General features: G+C 43.0%; 1 protein-coding gene across 2 annotated transcripts in view; it reads left to right on the top strand.

Moving 5' to 3' along the window:
* Positions 1 to 21,133, top strand: part of Shc (SHC-adaptor protein) — a 92,896-nt gene that overhangs the window by 30,215 nt on the left and 41,548 nt on the right. The window contains exon 2 of one of the 2 annotated variants that reach the window (XM_071594619.1): positions 13,132 to 13,599. The exons of the other annotated variant lie outside the window; for it this stretch is intronic. Within the exon in view, the coding sequence (XP_071450720.1) occupies positions 13,132 to 13,599 (468 nt within the window). The remainder of the gene's footprint in view (positions 1 to 13,131; positions 13,600 to 21,133) is intronic. 2 annotated transcript variants of the gene reach the window in all.

Below are 21,133 nucleotides of genomic sequence, written 5' to 3'. Positions count from 1 at the left end.
TGTTGCGCAAGTGAGGGACTCTCAAACCGCTTGGGAGTTTTGTGATTTTAAAAACCCTGATCTCTCTATGCCAAACGAATGTTATATTCCTATCCTAATGGTCACGTTGAGTGACTGTGTTTATGTTTTTATTTTGCATGTGTGATCGCGATCCGTGCTTGCGTGAAAGGATTCATTGTGCATATATCGGCTGACGTGTTCGGGGCTTTTCTCCTTCCCTCCCGATTCACTTCGGACGTCGATGGTTTCTCGCCTCAGCAATAAATCTTACTGCAAATATTTTGCCCACCTTCCCCGCCAATCCAAGAAAGTCATCTCCGTGACTAGATCGACTTTGATCGAGTATTTACAAGTTATCCAGAGACCTGCGTTATAATTTCTAGCGAATCAAGGTGTTTTCCTTAGAGTGACACCTACCTTTCGTGAATCATAATTTCGCGCGTCTGTGACAGTAGGAAAGCCGAGGCATATAGTATTTCGGTCCACCTCCGTGTTTAAATGCAAGGGTTAGGCCGGGTCTTGTTCGTGAAGGTCACCGTGTGGGCCCGGTGAGGAAGAAAGAGAGAGCCCTTAAGTCGTCCGGGAGGGCGAATGAGGGCGCGTAACCTCGTGGGCTTCCTCCTCCTAAATGCGTAACCTCCTGGAGTGAATGTGACGTTCGTATCACCCGGTCGGTTCTTCAATTGAGGCTAGTGGCTGAGCAGTGAAGAATGCATCCCCCACGCGTGTCGACCCTCCCAATCGACGCATGCTTAAGAAGATAACGGCGATTTCGATGTCGTCGTGAGATTTTCCGCAGGGAGATGCGTTCGTGTGCGTCCCAAGGGCACTCATGTCGTATAGTTCCTTCGTCAAAGGTATGGGTTTCCGTGGAAACAGCTCTCCTAATATTTCCATTGAAAGTCTCTCAGGTGTAATTCCAGGGTACGGGAGTAAATTCGATTTCGTTTGCACGATTTTGCGGAGCGAATCGATTCCTTCCTCTTCACTCGTCCTCATCTAGATCCAGATTCGTCGGCGCGCGCACGTTGGCAGCGCCGGAGTGTGTTGGGGAAGGAGGGGGGGCGGAAGGAAGGAGGCGGTGCCGCACATTCTCCTTCCTTTCGCTCTTCTCGGAGGAGCTGAGCGGAGCAGGGGGGAGGGAGGGAGAGAGTGCTTGCGTGGGCGGGTGGGGGTGGAAACCACCCCCTTACCTCCACCCGACAGATTAGATGCGGAGGGGAGGGGTGGGGCGGGGGAGTTCGAAGGGGTCACGGGAATGGGCGCCTGCGCGCTCGCTCGGGCCCTCTCTCTGCTGCTGCGATGGCCGGGGGCGGCCCCGACTCCTTGCCGCCCCTCCTCTCCCGGCCCCTCTCGCCCCCCTCCCCCGCTTAACGGTGGGCGAGCGGGGGCGGGATCGATAAGGGGCGTTTTGGGGGTAGTGTGGCCCCCATTCATGGCTAGAGAGAGAGGTCGAAAGGGGGAGAGGGTTCACTCTGTGGCGCGGGACCCGCCACGCACCCGGGGCGGGGCGCTGGGGGGGTGGGGAATGTGCGAATTGACGATTTCGACGCCAAATAAACCGAATCGATGACTCAAAATTCGGTCGTTGAGCTTGTTCTCCGCTCCCGCGAAAACATGAGCGTCGCTTTTGTTCGAAAATGAAAGTGGATCGAGGAGGAGATGGAAATCCTCCGCTCGTGTGTCTCACTCCCGAGGGGATTTCAGTATTTCGCACCGGGTTTTGCTCCGTAGGGAGGGGCCGAGGTCGTCATCAGTCGATTTCGGTCTCTTCTCTCTGATTTTGAAGACGTTTTTCACGCTCCATTCTATTTTTGTGGTATTATTCTCAGTTCTTTCGTCGGGGTGAGATTAAAGCAGAAACACACGTATTTTGAGAGAATCGTGGGAAGTTAGTTTTAGTAACGATATTATTTGCCGTCAGTTTGTTCAATATTGTGAATGTAATTATGTTCAAAATATGTGAGTGTTCAACTTGATTGTTTTAAATTTCATTTATATACTTTTATTACGGCTATTTTATTTTGCTCTGTCTCTTAATTTCACTTATTTTTTGATTCCTTACGTTTCATACGAATGAAAAATCTTCTTCTGCCATCTGCGCCCCGTGTTACAGAGTATCGTCACGTGTGCGCATCCAGCGTCTCCACTCACGACATGTCCACCCGGGAAATCGGTTTGTTATTATAAGTTTGTTGAAGAAGTGGATATGTCGGAATGAACATTTTGCTTTGACACTTGTGAACATTGGGTCATTTGTCAGATGCAAAAAATTGAATTTTACATTTTAAAGCAAGGCATTTTTTGCCCATTTTTCTCTACGAAATATTTTTTCCAGGAGTGCCTCCTCTAAAATCCCAGCAATGGCAAGGTTGAGAATCTGCTTCATAGCAAACCTTACCTGCTCTGAGGAATAACAGAGATATTCATATCTTTGTTTTATAATGGACTCCCGCCAAGTATCCGGCCACCAATCTAAGATGCATGTGTATCTAATTTAAATTTATTTCCTCGCGTTTTGAATACTATGCAGTGCAATTATATTTATCTGGCTATTTATTTTAGCTAATTATTCCATGAATTGTAAAACGAAGGAGGTGGTAGGCTTGTTCCTTGTGCGGATGCATAACCATGGACACGTTTCAGGCAGCAAGACATTATGCCAGGGCATGTTAAAAGATTGAGATTAAATGTTGGTAGCAGTGGATTTTATCGCCGAATTTTCGCTACTGAGTTATATCGGTGTACGTCCAAAGCGTCGTGTGGAATGTAGGATAATGAACAAATAGTGCGTAGTACTTTCCCACTAGATGTTAAACCACGGCCGGTTTCGCTGAACCACGGCCATGGGTGAAGACTACACTCAGGTGGCGACTTATATTTACCTATTTCGATTATTTTAATTGATTATCATCATTTGTTCATAATGATCTTCAAATTCCACGGCACCGCTCCTGAAACTACGCAATTGACATAAATAAATAAATAAAACTTTTTCACGAAAACGAAAATTAACATAAATTACAGATTCAGGTGTGATATGGTGGAACTGTTCCGTAATACTAACGGAGACGAAGGCTATTAAAATGATGCAGTGCATCGAAATTAGTCGGAAGTAAATCTTTTTCAAGTGGCAAATTGTAATAGTCTCTGTGCTTTGGAAAGTCAGGCCGTGGTTCCGATTCCTCGGAAAATCATAATTTTACGAATGACGAATGGACATTGTCGCTTCGGTTTGAGGTTCTTTTGACCTTTTGAGCGCCACGACTTTGCTTCACAGTCTTTTAAACAAACCTGACCATCCTCCCCACTGCTCCCGTTGTTACGTAACCTGAGTCTGCGATTTTCTCTTATTTTACGAGCAGCATTTCGATGCGAAACGTTATGGGTGTCGGTGGAATCTTAATTTCGGTGCGATTTGGAGCGACGGGTATTGCACACCTGGTATGTACATCGCACTGTTCTTTGTCTTAAAGAGCGTGACGATCGATCTCTCGTAGCAATAGTGGCACACCAGCGTCGACGATAAAATGGGAGTGTGTATGCGTGTGTGAGAGAGGGCACTGATATTCATTTGCATGTATAGTTGAGATTCATCCGTGGTACGGTTTCTTTTGACTCACAATTCAACGGTTAAATCTTGAAATCCTCACCGCTCCACCCGATTGAGATCCGTTTCCTTCGCCTGCACTCCTCAAGACGTGCGCCTCACAGTATTTTCATCGGGTGATCTATCCATCAGAGGTAGATTTCGGACGGTGCTGATCAATGTCGTATCGTGTTGAATTTTATCCTGTTTTCCTTGTGTTGCCTCCCTTTTTCGAGAGCACGTACTTATTACTCTGTGCGTGCCCTAGTACCGATTAAAAACCCTCCTTTTTCCACCCGGTGTGCCTAACGTTCTCCTTTCTAGCGTGACATTCAGAGTCACAATTCCTCTAAGTATCTCCTACATTTATTTTTTATTTTCTCCCAATTTCATCATCTTATAATGTCAACTTTAAAATTAATTGAATAATAGACTAAATTTTACCCACTCTGCCGTATTTTAACTCTACCCGAATAATATTTTTCATTCCTTTCCACATCTACTCTCTCTAATGATAATATTGCCTCAAAGATCAGGTTTGGGATTACTCATTTGCGTTTGCATTAGTTAATTTATTATTATTCATTAGTATGTAAAATATCTATAGTAGTTATATTTCCTTTAAGTCTTCTTCTTACTTAACTGGCCCGTCCATGGATTCCCTTCCTTTTGAAAATGTTTCCTTCGTCCTCGTAATGTAACTCCTAATGTCGCCACCACTTTTCACGATTACCTCCAGAATACTGCTCACTTATGCCTACTGCTCTGCTTTATTCCCTCCTGCTTTAATGTTAAGCTGGCCCCTTCATCATTTTCTTCTTGAGATTCTCACCTGACGACATTATTGTTTGGAGAAGGTTTTAAAGTATATTTCTGAAAGAAATGATAAGGAAGAGTTGTTGTGCAATCTTCCAATGCATATGTTTTTACGTATATAATCGCTAGTAGTAGTTTTCATGGGAGGCGACTGACAGCTGAGGTCATTGGCGCCGGTAGGGATGGTTGGGAAAGGATGAAGAGTGGAGAGAAACCTGGGGTCGGCATTAGCCTACTCTTAATGAGGAAAGGCTCCAAGGGGTCATTTAGTTTGACGTCCCAACCGACTGACGGCGTACTCATTTCAAGTGCCATCCACAAAGCATCTCAAATTGGGATCGGGATACCACTGAAAAATATTTGCCGTCTCCAGGAATCGAACCCGGGCCCTCAGGGTGGGAAGCCAGTACGTTAGCCACTGCATCATCCCAATCCTCGTATATAATCGGTTATCACAATTCTGTTTAGAGTAATATTGTATGGTATGTTTAAACTGAAGGATTATTGCCTATTTTTAATATTTGGGAAATATTGAATGCTCGTTCCACGCTACACTTAATGTTTTTTTCTTGGGGAACAGTATCCCTTGTATTTCCCTGCACGTAGCAGTCAGTGGCTGCCTCCCGGGTCGAACCCCTTCGCAAACCATCCGCCCGCCCTATTGTCGACCGCAGTCGTGGAGCGAGGGGGGGCGGCCCCCTGCCTGCCCCCCGCGCCTCTCCTTCCCTCGCCACCATCCTCGAATCGCCAGTCGGCAGCCTGACTACGAGGGTTCCTCCCTTCCCTGGGTGCCATCGCATCTTTCCCCCTTGCAACATTTCGACCATTATCTTTTCATGTCCTCACTTCTGTTTTTAAATTAATTCTCCTCCTTTCTTTTGAGCCTTCGACTCAGTTCTATTCGGGTCCACGTGGTGTAGGACCGTAAAGAGTTACTTATTATTTTCTATTTCATAAGTATGTGGAGTTGAGGTGAATGAGAAAACTTGTCAATTCCCTTAATTTACCTTGTTTGTCACACGTTTCATCGCCGGGTAATTTATTCAAATTCGGTTTTTTTTCTGGCTCAACAGTGTGGAATTTCATGTTACGCTTTTTGCACGTTCCCATCACAATGTGTTGTTCTTGATGGATGTCCAGGGCATTCTCATCGTCAACCTCCTCGTTAACCTCCCAGACCATCCTGTGCAGAAGCAGAAAACCATCACTTGGGACATCCGTGTATCTCTATAAGTATCCTTAACTATGGTCCTAGTCTCCGAACTCGATTTCCTGAGCTTAACACAACATTTTATCGCGTGTAATTGCTCCTTGGAAAGTGGCATCCTGAATTCGTGAAGAGATGCTCGAATAGGGGTAATGTCTAGGAGACATCCGCGCCCTGCAACGGCCCCGCAGACGACTGACGTGGGTCGCGTTGCTTTCCCAGGACGTTTCACCTTTTTTCCCGCCATAAATCTTCCCACTCCAGTCGTCCGCTTCGCTAGGAAAAATCGTTTTACTTACTTTTCGGGACAGACCCTTTGTGATCGCAAAAGACGATTAAAATTGGCGGAAAAGGTCGGGTTTGGAGCTTAATGCACCATGAGCAACCGGAAAATTGAATTCTTTGATTTTTTCCTTCACTTAGCCTTTAGCCTTCTGGATATAATATCCCAGCGATCCTCTTTGCGGTCCACCCCCGATGACGGGCAAGCGGAGCTTCCGTGCAGCGCCTCCTTGTCCTATGCAACCTCAGTCTTATTTTGGGGGTTTTCCTAAGGGGTGGTGACGAGGCTTTCGCCTGAGCTGCACTCCCGTGTCCGTCGCCACAGTCTGGCCTTGCTCCGTCGATGGGTCGCGGTGCCCGTCTTACGACGCTGGAGGACGTGATCGAGTCCAAAGTTTCATTTTCATGAATGGTGCGTTTCATTCCCTGCTCTGGAAGCGGTACTTCATTTAATTATGTACTTTCACCCTTTTTAAGGGTTTCTACTATATAGGGGAACCCCTTCAAAATAGGCTACAAGTATATCTCGCGCCCATATTCAACCGCTTTTGTGCTGCAATCATATCGGTAGGGTTTTTGTTGTCTTTTGGATGGAAGGTGAATTTGTTGGCTCTTCTGTTTTTTTCTGTTGATGGTTAACAAATATCTCGGAGATGTAGTTGGGTGTGCTGTTTCTTGTACCGTATGAATTCGGAGAACGCGTTTGCATCGAAGAAAAAACTTCTTAGAGGGAGCAATGTTTGGCCATGCGAAGGATGCCCGGAAAGTAACCTCCGTTTTCGTGTAGCTTGAGAAGCAGTGGAAGAGGGAGCTAAATGGCCAATGTATTGACGCGCATAGTAGGTCAGTACGCCTCGATCTGCAGAGGAGGGAAGGTCGCTAGTCGATTGTCGTTTGTTTACAATAATGAGTCAAAATGAGCGATATAATTGACATTCCCGCCAAATTTGACGTCCGTTCAATGATAAGGTTTTGACTGATAAAAAACTCCAAAGCTCCTGACATTCATCGTCGGGAAATTAGTGCTCTGTTTTGGGCCAAATGTGATGAATGACAAGAGTTGAGCATCAGTGTTGTCGTTAGTTTTCGGAGTGAGCACAAATTCCCATGATGGTGACAGAAGTGGTCCCCTGTCTATAGTGAGCGATGAACTGCAACTAAAAATTAATGAAAAAGTTCGTGAACTCTCGCGTTTTACGATATCTGAAATCTTTTCCGCTGATTTCGACGACTCAGCTTCATGGAAACATGACTGAAAGGTTGGGCTACTACTTGTTTTGTGCTCGTCTCGACGAGGAACTTCAAGAGATGTCGTCATCGTTTGGCTGCGATCTCAGGCGGCTGAATTTTATGCTGAAGGAATTCGTAAACTAGTTCAGAGACATGACAAATGTTTAAATGTGTTGGGAAAATATGTATAATAATAGTAGAGCTGTATAGTTTTGAGATGAAATAATAGATTTTCTTTGTCTATACCAGTGTATTTTTTATAACATAACGGAGATGATCAACCTTCCAGTTGACATCTGTTGTTATCCTTAAAATATTTTTTTGAATCTTGTCTGAACCGTGGTATCTCGAAGATAATCGGCACGCCGGGGTGTCTACGTAGGCTTAGGGTGTCTAATGTCGCAATTGGGTCATTTATGACATCCTGGTCATTTACATGAGTTTTATGCATGGAGTTAGTTGGAGTTCTACAACACTCGAATGTAGAGAACAGTTTAGGAAAATATACTTGGGAGCTCAGTGCTTTCGTGTGATAATTTAACACGACGATATGTTTGTTTTTTAGAGGGTTTCCCTGGGTGGTACGTATGAATTGCCGTGCTTCGGTGATTAACAATGGCTTGGATTGGTTTTCTTCTTCGCTTTTTCTTTCTGTTTTCTCTTTTATGGTCAAACATTTCATCCAGCTTTAAGTATGGAAATGCTATCCTGAATAAATGTGTCAGAGTTCCCATTAATTGTATTTTGTCATTAGCATTACCATTGCCGCGGGTAAAAATGTTCCCCGCTGAAATTATTTCCCTTTTGTTTTATCCCTTTTTCCCTTATGCTTACAAATGCTTTTCATTAATTCATTTAGGGGGTTTATCGTGTTAAGGTGTGGCATTGCGCCAAATTCAAAGGTATCTATTTTTGTAACTGATGTGATTCATGCTTGTATTAAATCTTGAGCCTACCTATTATACCTATCTGACCGGAATCGGTCAAAAATTAACTGTCTGTCTCTTTGACTCCCAACAGAAATACAGTTATTCGGGTGTCTTATTCTTTCCTTCGGTCTTGCAGGAAATCGTTAAGCGTAACATTTTTTTCATAAATTTTAATGAAGCAAAATAATGTCGAGGTGCAGGAAAATAACCCAATACACTTCCTAATTTTACAAAAAGACGATACAGATATAACGTCAATGTAATTTTTAACGAATGAAAAACCAACCCTATGTAGCGATTATTCGAGTAAATCGTCTTAATTTAGCGTGTCATGAGTTTACGTTTCAACAGTTGTTTGTTAAAGTCGTCCCCTCAGCTTTGATGCGAAGAAAGAGAATACTTAATAACACGCCCTAAAAACTAATATTTCCCTGGGCTAAGATGAGGTGTTCCAAAGAAACTGCGGGAGATGCCGCAACAGTAACTTTTAACGGAGTCATCCGCTAATGTGCATTTCAATGCAACAACTTCAGAGTGTAAAAATCATTCGCAGTGACCGGGATTCGAACCCGGATCCCTCAATGTCCGGTAGAGTGCTTTAGCTAGATAAGCTGTCGAGGCGTCCTTAGAAACTCTAGGACGCCTCGATAGCTTAATTAGCTAAAGCACTCGACCGGACATTGAGGGATCCGGGTTCGAATCCCGGTCAAGGCGAATGATTTTTACACTCTGAACTTGTTGCATTAAGATGAGGTGGTTGAATGGAAACAATTGAATCGACTATTACAAAACAAACTCGTGACAAATGACTAAAATTGAACTGCGTGTCGCGCTAACTCACACAAGTGATGGACATTGTTACACTAAGTTCAGAACTTTCAGTTTCTTTATGCGACTTACATTTCATTTTCGCCGATAGTAAAAGTAAGTTTATAAGAGCATCATTCCTTGAATATTTCAGGTTTAGAAAGTCGATTGCCTCGGCCACTTTGTATGCGAACACGTCCCGTCGAACTTACAGCATTCAGCATTAAGGAACATTCTAACGAACGACGGAATGTTGACTCAATGTGTACGAATGAGAGCGTCTTCATGATTATAAGCGATTTTTAGGTCCGGTTTTATAGCGTCTTGTTAAGTTCAGTTGTTAGTTAACGTGGGCAACAACCTTATGTGAAGGTTATCAAAATATCCGATTGTATAAACAGTTTAGATTGCTCTTTAGTAAATTCCCAACAGTAACATCCGTAGTAATTCCGTGTTCATGGTTGAATTGCATTTTAATGAGCGGTTGTGGACGTACATAGTGATTATAAAAATAGTTCTGGTGCAGAACGTTGGTTAAATGAAGGCTTAGTTTATACATGCATTAATAAGTCTTAGAATTAAAGAAACTGAGAGTTTGTTCTTTCATAATTAAGTGAATGTGAATTTAATAATACAAGTACCTTTTCCAAGCTAGTCCCAAATCGGTCGATTTCGTGCCACATGCTGAGTTTAATTGTGCATAGTATCTATACACACGTACTGTGTGCACGCCCGAAAATTTTGCTTACTTAGGTGGTGAAAATTGTTTTCAATTGTGCGCTGTGGAAGTCTTCTTCTTATCCCTATTGTCCAGATATTCGTCATTTTATCACTGGTCAAACTGAATTTCGTGATTGAGGTGACTTATGCACTATGTATTCACGTAAAATGCAATCTGATTCTTTGTGACGATTTCACTCTCGGGATTCTGAAACGTTTTTAATTCGCGAATTCTTTATATAAACAATCGACTTCAAGAAAAATACATCGTCCGCATCACGAAAAAATAGTGGGAAGTTGTGAACCCTGGAAGAGGCAATTTAAAAAATGATTTCTTCGGGATTCAGGACGAGATCTACAATTCAGAATTACGCAAAAGAAGCGTTTGGGGTTCTTCTTGGGAGATAACGTTGTTACTTGAGAAATGGCTTTCTAGTGTTGAACCGATATTCACCATATGCAAAGAGGCGGACTCGATGTGCAGCATCTTCAGTTAAGGATAGATGCTTGTGTGTTTTCGAATCCAATAAGGTGCAATTGGCACGTGCAATTAGTAGACATAATTTACTTAGTGGTGATTTACTGCCAATAATAGGGAATGAAATTACTTTTGTCGAAATAAATCAAATGGGATTCCAATATTATGATTTGGGATTTATCCATTATGCATTAGGTGTCAAAATGTTCTTTCGACCTGGGTCAGGAGGTCAGTTGGTGTTGGAATGGATGAATGGGATGTGGCGAGGGTTTGTTATCTGCTGGAGCAATTGGAGTTGGAGTATCTCTATGGCGTGCTCATAATCTTAACGTTTGGCAGGGAAGCAAATAACGATAGCAAAACCAGCGCCAAAATTAATAATTATCACAGAGTTGCCCGGCTAAAGTTCACTTAAGTGGCTGCAAAATGTTTTGAAAGAGTCAGGATAAAATATTGATGGAATATAGTTTGACGTGCCTGTTAGGAAAAAGGAGAACATAGAATTTACTGCAGATGCAGAACATTTTTCGACTGATTTTCGCCTTCGGTCCCTCGACTTCAGGCAATTCGTCAGATTCAATTGCCTAGCACTGAAACCTTAATTTGAAGAATGCTAGCATGGAGTTGTAAATTAATTTGTACCACGGCATGCCGCGTCACTAATATGGATCTCATCAAATTCCAAAGAAACTACGGGAGATGCCGCAACAGTAACTTTTAACGGAGTCATCCGCTAATGTGCATTTTAATGCAACAATTTCAGAGCATAAAAATCTTAGCGGATGACTCCGTTAAAAGTTACTGTTGCGGCATCTCCCGTAGTTTCTTTGGAATTTGTCAAAGGGAAAACACCATACGTGTTTAAAGTTGGCTTTTAACCTCGTGGACAGTGGCGCCTCGCGCACGACTACGAATGCATGTGACATTGTATGTACGGTATTTCGTCATAACATCTAGTTCCTTTAAAAAGCCCCAAAATTTCAGAGTTTAAGAGGACGCCTCGGTAGCTTAAGTGGCTAAAGCACTCGACCGGATATTGAGGGATCTGGGTTCGAGTCCCAGTCAAGGCGAATGATTTTTATGCTCTGAAATTGTTGCATGGATCTCATCCCTTAAGTTAAATGACTTCCTAGATTTCCTGACTCTGGATTGGATGCCCTGAATTTCAGGTCGGACAGGACTAAAATGCCTTCTTCTCAATTCACGCAGCTCAGTCGTCCGGCGTTCAATTTGATCATTTTCCCGAATGATATACAAGTATGTGCGTGTGTGTTGTGTTTCTATGGTTAGTATTGGACAACTTACATGCAGATAACTGCTCGAATATGCCAACATTTTGATATTTAGCATAATTATTAAGATTAGAAATACCACCTCTATTTTGGCCATAATAGTATCGCCGGCACTGCTGAACATTTCACTGTTGAATCTGTTTTCATCGCCGACACTTTAACTTTCATGTACTCTTTAAGCTGTAAAAATTGGTAATGCTAAACTATTCCAACTTCCTTTTCTATTGCATATTAGTAATTAATACCAAGTTAGATTAGCTTCGATCATTTATACTAACTTCTACCAACTTATATGTTGATTTATCTTACGTACTTATTATAAAATATCCCCTTTAAGCTTCATCGCATCATCTTTGTGTATACGTGTTGCGTATACACTAAATTTCTCATTCAATTATTTGATTTCAATCTGCATGAAATACGAAATCAAAATTGATTTGGATGCATGTTAAAAGGTGTACTATCGTATGAGTTAAGAAAAAATTACGAAAACGAGATTGATAGCCTTTGTTGTTTTTCCTAGAAACTGAATGTATTTCCATTTTCCTGTAAAATAATGAAAGCCGAATAAAATTATAGTCGACTGCATTTAAGGCAATAAATCCTCGTGTACTTATCCCAGACTGTGAAAAAATCATAGTCTTCCTTATAAAGACTAGGTACAAGGGTGAACACTTTTTTATTTTCCCGTACGTTCCAATAAAAAGAGAAAATGTGACGGGAATTCCAAAAGCCATATAATCCTATAGGAAATTTAGGTATTATTTCTTTGCATTGACGCTATACATATGCGGAGCATTTGGGAGTTAACTATGCTGTTTGAGTCCTGTTGTATTCATTCAGGTGACCTGGTGTGCTCATGAAAATTGACTGGAGAACGAAATTTCCTGACCTCATTGTAATATTTGTAATTGGTGTGGAGAATGCCGTTCTGGGCTCTCCACCGTGCATATAGCCCGGGAACCACGGCACAAGCCTTTCGCTAGGACTAACTGAATACACCGGGAATGTGAGCTTAAACTATGGGAGTGTACAGTTTACAACATCGTCCTTCCTTTGTTTCTCGCCTCCGTGGTCAATTCGACAAGGGGCAGTGCACCCGCGAGTACTTTCGGGGTCAACCGCGCCGCGAGTGGTAGACGCGCACTTTCTCAGCCACGAAAACCCTTCCAAGTATCAATCACCCCTCGCCTTCTGTGAGTCTTATCAAAAATTTCCCCCAGGGTGTGTATTTCTGCTCTTCTTCTGATTTATGTGTCCCAGAAGGTCTGTATCAAGTGGAGCAGCATGTAATGTAGGCGCGCATGCTTGTAGATTGAAGACAAACCGGGCGGTGTGGATTTTGGAAAAATGTTCTGGACATTCTGAGGAAAAGTCAAGAAGAAACTCGAGAATTGGAAGTCTTTAAGGGGAAAGGAAGTGGTTGGCGAGAGAAATATAAAGACGACGGAAGATAATTTAAGATGGAGAGATATTTGATTAATTAGCAAAATTCTTTCGAAGGGAAGATCGATGACGCTAGGACAGAATTATTGAAGAGTTTTGCATACTTCTCAGGCTAAGAGAAGGCGGGGGGTTAAAAAAGATGACTTGGATGAAGTGCGGTTCCCTGCTGGAATAGACATAATATTGGAATCCACTTTTGGAAGTCCCTAAAGTTTTGTGTGTGGGACCAAATGGAGAGAGATCTAATTGATAGAATTGCTGAGTGAGAATGTGCGGTTGGATGTCGGGAGCACCTACAATTCGTGCAAATGCATCGTCCTTGTTTCCTCCGACAGAGCCGCTGCAGGGCCGGGAGGAGACGGGTCAGGGCCGGCGCAAGAGCCACTCCGAGCCCCCATCCACGCTCGGCAGTCCGCAGAAGAACGGCGCTCCGGCCCTGCCTGGCGCCCCGGCGGCCCTCAACGGCTGCGCCACTGGCGCCACCCCCAACGGCAACACCTCCAGCGGCGGCGGCTTCCACAGCTTCCGGACCGCCCTAGGACTGCGACTGAAGAACGCCGCGACTCGCTGCCTGGAGAGGAAGGCAGGGGAGGGCGAGGGGTGCCCTCTGTGCAGGGATGCCCAGGGCCGGCACTCGGCCACCCGCCACGCCAACAGCAACGCCAACGCGTGCTGCAACTGCTGCGGTCGGCGGACGTCGGTGGGAGGCTCCGGGGACCCCCACGTGCACCCCACGGCCCTGACTCGCACCTACCGGGGCGTGACGGCCTATCCTTCAACGGAGGCCCCCAACTGCAAGGGCGGTGAGTGGAAGACAGGGCGAGGGGTGTGACGCAGGTGGATTGTTAAACGGGGCGAGGCATCGACCGTCTCTGCTGAGGTGTGCCGCATTCAACAGTCAAGTGTGCCCTGCAAAGGGAAGATGCCATTTTGATGGGTGTCGGGATCTGTTAGGCGTCCATTGGCCTATGAGCTGTTCCGTTGTTGTCTGAAAGAGAAGGGTGCGACGAGTGTGTCCCCTTGCGCTGCCACCTTGGGATCCGACCACCAATAACTGCGTACCGGCCACATCCCCAATTGTACGTTTTACTTCGGTGAAAGAATAGGAGAACGCTATTTGATGCGTATAGTCAGCAGAAGTTCCAGTGTTTCTATCGCTAGTCAGAAACAGATCGTTGAAGGCAAAATCTAAACGCCAGGAGTAAATTGTTCGTTATCATAACTCAAATTCAAGGTAGTAAATATCCACGCTGTGCTTATCTTCATGTCCGCTTATCCAAATTCTTCCCTTTAACCATTTGCAACTATAGCTTCTTTCGGTGGACAGTGTTGCTCGTCTTAATCCTTAATGACTAAATGAAATCGCGCGTAACTTTAGGGTTGAAGAAGGTGCCTAACACATCGTCTTAACGTTTCACTTCTTTAATTCAAAATGTGAAGTAAGAAGAGAGAATGTGACAACATCAACTCTGATAAAGAGGAAAGCCTCGAGAAAAGGATCAAGAAATATACCATTTTGAAAGATGTGTGAAAGAATCGTGTTGAAAACTTCAGTTTGTTAAATATGTACGTATATTCTCAATGATAAACGTAATACAAGCTGCATAAGAACGCCAAGGATGGGAAGGGAAGTTTCTTGTGTACAGTCTGCGGACTCCATTGTACAAATATTCACAGATGAAAGATGAACGTAACAGGTATATAGATAAGTAGGGAATTCTTTTCAGAATGCACACTATCCCAACAAATTTATATTGGCGTAACTGCTGTGAATTTTCAGAATGCGTACTGGATGATAGAGGCTTTGTAAGCGGGAATTTTTAGGATCTGGGGCTGTGTTGTAATTTTATTGCAAAACTACTTCAGTTTCTCGATTGAAATTGCAAAAATTTCGGCTTGTTAAATTCAAATCGGCTGAATTATTCGGTTTATTCAACAAATGTTGATCCTTTAGACGAAGCCTGCTGCTGCTCAGTGGGAAAGGCGTAACGGAGGAAATCCGATGACTCTTGTTTATTAGTGTGCAGTTTCAAATAAAACTACATTCTCCTCTTCTGAAAACCCCTGTTACATGGTGTTACACCGAAGTTCATAGTCTTTATTTCTTGGTGTATTGCTATGAGGAGTGCGGAGTACTGCATGTTTTTTTTGTGGACTGATGTCAACTTAATATCGGATCTTAACACTTGGCTCCGAACGAAACTTAATATACACAAGACGACCTCCACATATGCGGTCCAACCGCATCAAGGGAAGTTCAGTAAACCGAGTACGTAAACACGACGCCATCCCGGTCTACGATAGACTTCAACTCGTTTTAACATCGCAAGTGCTGCTTATCAAATATGATTCGATCAGCTGCACACGAGGGAATGGTTGTTTCCACCCCAGTATTGATATCGAATATCGAAGCGTGAGTTCCTAACGTATCGAGCCCAGCAAAGTTTCCTTTTAGGCGGGATCTATTGTAAATCATTGGGGCTGCTGTTTTATGCCCACGTTCAAGGTATCACCAGAGTGTCAACCGAGTTCTGTGATCGGCATCGCCAGCATCAATGGGAGTGAGGTTTAGAGGAGGTTTAAGTAAACGATTGCAAAGTCTTGTGGTTTGGCGAATGAAAACCAAGGAATTTATTTCATTTTATTCTGCATTCTCATCCCTGCTTTATCATTCCTCCAATCAAAAGGCGTCGCGAAAGTTAAATTTCCAATTGGCTGATATCTTTACCGTAAAATAAACAGAACCTTGAGTCATTTAAATATGTTTTCGCGTTCCCTTTCTCTTGGCGGTTTTCCTCGCTCTGAAACCCACATGCCTTTCGTATTCCCGAAGCTTGTTGATGGAAGCGTGTCAATTGCGGAAGTCCAAGGGCATCCCAGAAATATTTCAAAAATGACAAGCTACTATTTAATGTGAGACTCTTATAAAAAGACGTGGTGTCATGTTTAAGCATATTTGTGCATTGCAGGTTATATGGGGGAGAAATTTTTAATGAAACTTTTGCCACGTTTTAGCGTTCTTGCGTCGCTATTGCATCCTATTACACTCTGTAAATTAACTTTAAAATTTCATTATCAAAACTTTCGACTTGGGAGGATCTGTTGCCTTGGGATGGGATTGAATCACGACAGCTGTCCAGAAATTACCTTGCGTTTTGAAATGAAATGTGAACTTAATGACAAGACAAATTTTCATCATATGCATTTGAAAGGCACATTATTAAACTATTTTTCCTCATAGTCGCCATGCAGATTGAGGCATTCATCATAACGATACACTAGCTTTTCGATTTGTCTTTCTGCAATTCTACGTCACTGTCAAAGCGCTGTGTTGCGAGAGATCCGTAATTGTAAATCGGCGATTTTAACGAATTTTCATGTTGAATTTCACCGTTAGTTAATCTGTCACAAGGCTAGGCCGTCCATTGCGCTCCTCGACGTAAACATTGGTGATGTGGTCATTTTTAAACTGAATACACAACTGCCTCACCCCAATTCACTCATCAATCAGTATCCGTACACTTCATTAAGTTGCCAATTAGTTTCAGTTGGCTTGTAGTTTTTTGCTACTAAAAACCTCATCACAGATCGCACTTCACAACTCGCGAGATTTTCTACATGCGGCGCACATTTTAACAGTTCGCAGAGGGAGCAAAATAGAATAACCACGGTCTGCTTACACTACCACAGCAGGATGCGTGGACTGATTGTAGGGATGTTTAGGCACCGAGATGGTGGCTCTAGCCGTATTACCCACCGCCACGCCAAACCGAAACGTAAGTCACTTTCTGGTCAGCCCTTGTATTTAGCTCAATTTAGAACCCACTGTCGGATTTTTTGTAGTGAAGAATCGAGGATGTCCCATAAACCAAAATCGATAATATTTTACTTTTGCAAGGTTGGGAGACTACTAAGACTCAATAAACATAAGTAGAGTACAATATAATCAATAAACATAGCAATTCCTTACCAACTTCAAACTTAACCATAAATATAACAAACGAAATAAAAATACATTCAATTAAAATAAGTAGAATTCTCTTGTGGACGAGCATTTTTTTTACGAATCACAGTTTGGTTTAATTATGAATTCATCTCAATAAAAGTTAATCAACATAACCTATGCCCACAATTCGTGTCCCTTCCGTTATCTTTCGTTACGTAGGGGCCTTAGGTGACTTGTGACCTCTCCGTTGCCTCGTCGGGATCTTAGAAAAAGATTGACCCTCGATAGAGTCTCAGATAAACATGATAGTTGTGTTTCAGACGAGGAGTTTTCCATAGGTACAAATTGTGAAATTAAAATTTTAAGAAAACTTCCCAAATTTTTTTCCCAAAAGTTTATTTGCTTCATTAATGGAATTACAAATGTTTCACTATTAATGAAATAATTTTCCTTGCTTGTTTATAATTGTTCGCAATCCTATCCATGACAACGACGTCAACAAATGCATTAATTCCAAATAAACAAGTTGGCGTGTTTCATGGACCTCATTTTCTGTGTCCGCGCGTGCAAAATAGTTTCTCAAGTGCCTTCCTGGTATTCGAAGGACTCACGTTTTTGAAGCAGGCTTCTGAAATTATGGCTTCGCGGATAGGAACTCGCAGGGAGGAAGGATTTCATTTCATTTCACGCGAATAGAATTGTGAAATTGATTTTTTTGTAAAATCATGAAGTTAATCTAAGAGCAATTTTTTCTCCTATGCGTTTTGCGCATGTTCGGTTAACAAAATATGAATTATGAAAGTTAGTTTTGGGTTTGGGGATTCTAGAATGTATTTCGACGATTACTGAGCAGAAATTTTCTCGGCCTCCGACATTTCGGGTACCTCCGACACAATATTCTGTTCGGAGAAGTAGCCACTCTCTTCATTAAGTCCTTCATTTATCTTATGTAGGGTAATTCCCCGGTTATTACGCACCATCTCGTCAATTGGAGCCACCGGTAATCCGGTAAACTCGGCCGCCCCGACCGCTGCTCATCGTGGACGTTCTCCCGGCCATCAAAAAAACTCCCTGCACCACTCCCGCACGTTTTTGATGTCCTTACACTTCTAACCGTGCACTTCCACTAAATAGCGATGAATGTTTATCGGAGATGCAGTCGTCAGTTGGCTTCGCGACGCGGCTGGAGAAAAGTACGACGCCGGTATTAAAGAGCTGCTTACAAGGATGCAAAAATTGATCGATCGTCAAGGCGACTATGTAGAAAAATAGCTAAATGCTCAACCTTTCCAACGATGCTCGCAAAGTTGAGAATAAAATTGATTTTTCATGAAAAAAATAGGAGACCTTACTTTTCGAATCGCCCTCGTAGTTTTGGATGGACTTCGCTCCTGCATTTCTTAGCCTCACCTAACAAGACTAAACCTGACACCCCACGCCAAAATAAACTGTTCTTCAATTCCGCTTAAATTCTCGACCTAATGTCTAATTTCAATTCCCCCCCTCCCCAAGGTATACGGTGACTTTGATACATAGATAGATTTATTCACCATAGAACAGCACACAATTGTAAGGCTTTCGTTAATATTTTTAATTAAATGTACAGGTACATTAGATGCATACAAATTCATGGGAACAATAATGTACATGAAATATATGAGTATGAAATATTTAGAAAGCAGATTTCCCTGCGTTCGCTCTTTCTATGTACTCTTGGGCCTTATAAAAAACATTATTTACGAAGAAATCTTTTGACATTTTTTAAAATTTATTTTCTCGGGGGAGTATTCGTTTTAACTCTTCCGGAAGTCGATTAAAGAGCAGTTTTCCTGAAACTTTTGGGGTTTTTTGTAGTACTGCTACTCGGCAATGGCCATTATGAAGATTATCCTTACCCCTGGTGTCGTACTTGTGAACAATACCTATTTTTGACCAGAGAAGGGGTTTTGGTCCAGGCGTACATAATCACATTATTCATGAATATACATCGAATGGTCATGATTTTTTGACATTTGAAATACTCTCTGCAGGATTTTCTTGCATATAGTTTAAATGTAACCCTTAATGCACGTTTTTGAAGGGTGAGTATTCTATTGATGTTTCCATGTGCCGAAGTCCCCTAGTAGACGATGCCATATCGAGCTATGGACTCAAATATACCATGGTATCCAGGGATTAATTCTTCTCTATTACAGTGGTTACAGATCGTAGCAATAGTCGCTAGTAGGAAATTGATATTTGGTGAAGGTCGCTGTTTTAAGACCCGCCGGTCACTTACGTTGATCACTAGTGTGAAGGGGGTCCATTCTGGTTACCTACCGGTGGCCGGAATCTCACATGACAGAGATGGTTGTTCCCTCCTTCGGCTCTTGGAACAACAGCTTTCGCGGCACCAACTTCGCACACACCTTTCGCATGTCCATGTTTTCAGTCCCTATTCGATGCACATCACTTTTAGGGATGCCAAGTTTATCAGAAACCATGCGAACGCTTAAACTGCTGTCTCTGTCCAACAAAACCTTCACTCTCGCAATATTTTCGCCACTTTTTGAGGTCGAAGGGCGTCCCGATGAACGTTCGACGTCTTCAACATCTTCTCTTCCCTCCCGAAACAACTTGTGACACTCAAAGACGCCCGAACTACCCATGGCGTTATACCACCATAAGCTGCCTTGTGCATATCAAGAGTCTCTTTCCCGGCTTTTCTCAGTTTCACACCAAAGTTGATAGCGTAGCCCTGTTCCAATAACCGATTCGTGATGGAAGGCAACGAGGTCACGTTATAGAGGTTTCGCAAACGAACGATCCGCTCTCCGCAAAGGCTGTGAGTCAACTGCCACCGGCCTCCAGCCTTCTCTGATGGACTCCCCTCCCTTGAACTCAGCCAGGGAAACCGCCGACCGTCCGTCCGTCTATCCGGGAAAAAATAAGTGATACTATTTCTGGGACAGATCTTGTAAGGGAATATAGTATAGTGTGCGGCGCTTACATCCGAATGGATTTCAATTTGAAATTCCCGCCACATCGTAGTTCCACTGGAGGTCGCAATTGACGTTCTTGAAAGCTATGGGCATCTAGTAAACAGTCATAACCTGAAAATGGCCGAGATGTTACGTAAAAGTGCGGAGTACAATCTAAGAGCCGCTATTATCGAAAGTGTTCGCACTGGGCGTTCGCCCAGTGAAATAGTTCGATTCTTCTGGTACCCCAGATCAACTGTTTACGATATTTTAGCTAAGTATAATAATGCTTCGGAGAAGTCTACTTGGGAAGGTTTCGCTGACCCGGCGAGGAAATCTCATTCGTGTAAAGGCGTGCTTGTCCGGATTTAAGCGCTGCACCCTGTCCTAATGTCATGGGATACGTGTTTCAATACGTGTTGCCAGGCGTTGTTTTGGCTCTTCATTGCACTCCGATTGGAATAAATAACGGCCTTTGCTCATAGTCGCGTGGTGTTTCATGTTAAAGTAATATTAGCGGTGTACTTATCTCTTCAGTGTCACTTATTTTAGTCTACTTACTCTTAAAAGGCATGTATTATTCTATGGACGAAGTGAAAAGTGATTTTAGTTTTCAAAAAGGTTATATAAATGAATTTTATGAAGCAATGTCACACTTAAATTAATCTCTACGCATATAGGCCGTATTTATTTAAATTAAATTTGTTTGTACCTTGCAATTGCAATTATTGTATTGTAAGAAGTTCAATTGATTCAGTCACATTTCCCCTCCACGAGCGTGTCGAGAATCATTCCCCAGTAACGCAAGTGCCATGCTCAAGTGCGTATGATGTGTTTATCAAAGGATGCCATATCGGCCCATTCAGCTCAGATCGATTCGGGTAACCCGAGCAACCTCTTCAGATGGCGATCTTGCAATGCGAGGCGAGTAAGCCCGATCCATAGCATGCACGGTGGAGTAGTCAACCCATCTTCCTCTGTCGCCTCTGACATCAATAAGAAAATCGCCTCTGGTAATACATATTAACAAATCCTACGGCCTATAGAGGACTATGGCGGGGGGTGTGGGGTGAAGATTCATCATGGACCAGTGTATGTGAAATACGTATTGGAGATCTAGTTGACCTAGTCTGCTTGATATTCCATTCTCAAGATGAAGAGAGGTAAACATACAACGGCACTGCGGTTGTGTCATGGTCCTCGCCGTCAATGTCACGCGGTGCATCGAGTCTCGCGGGCATTTATTGTAAAGAGATCGCTCGTCACGAGACTAGAGTCGCTGACGAAGTTAAGGTGCATTTGAAAATGAATAAAAAAATATCGAGTGAGGACTGAACATAAACTGTATCTATTGATTACGTAGAGATCTAACGGGACCTTTGGAGCCAAGGTCAATGATACACATTCCTGACGACAGTCACGCGCGGATTC

The sequence above is a fragment of the Hetaerina americana genome, unplaced genomic scaffold (genome assembly GCF_022747635.1).
Source record: "Hetaerina americana unplaced genomic scaffold, ioHetAmer1.1.p SCAF_1, whole genome shotgun sequence".
In the NCBI taxonomy this organism is placed as follows: Eukaryota; Metazoa; Arthropoda; class Insecta; order Odonata; family Calopterygidae; genus Hetaerina; species Hetaerina americana.
Note: the sequence above shows the minus strand (reverse complement) of the source record. Positions and strands in the feature narration are given on the sequence as shown.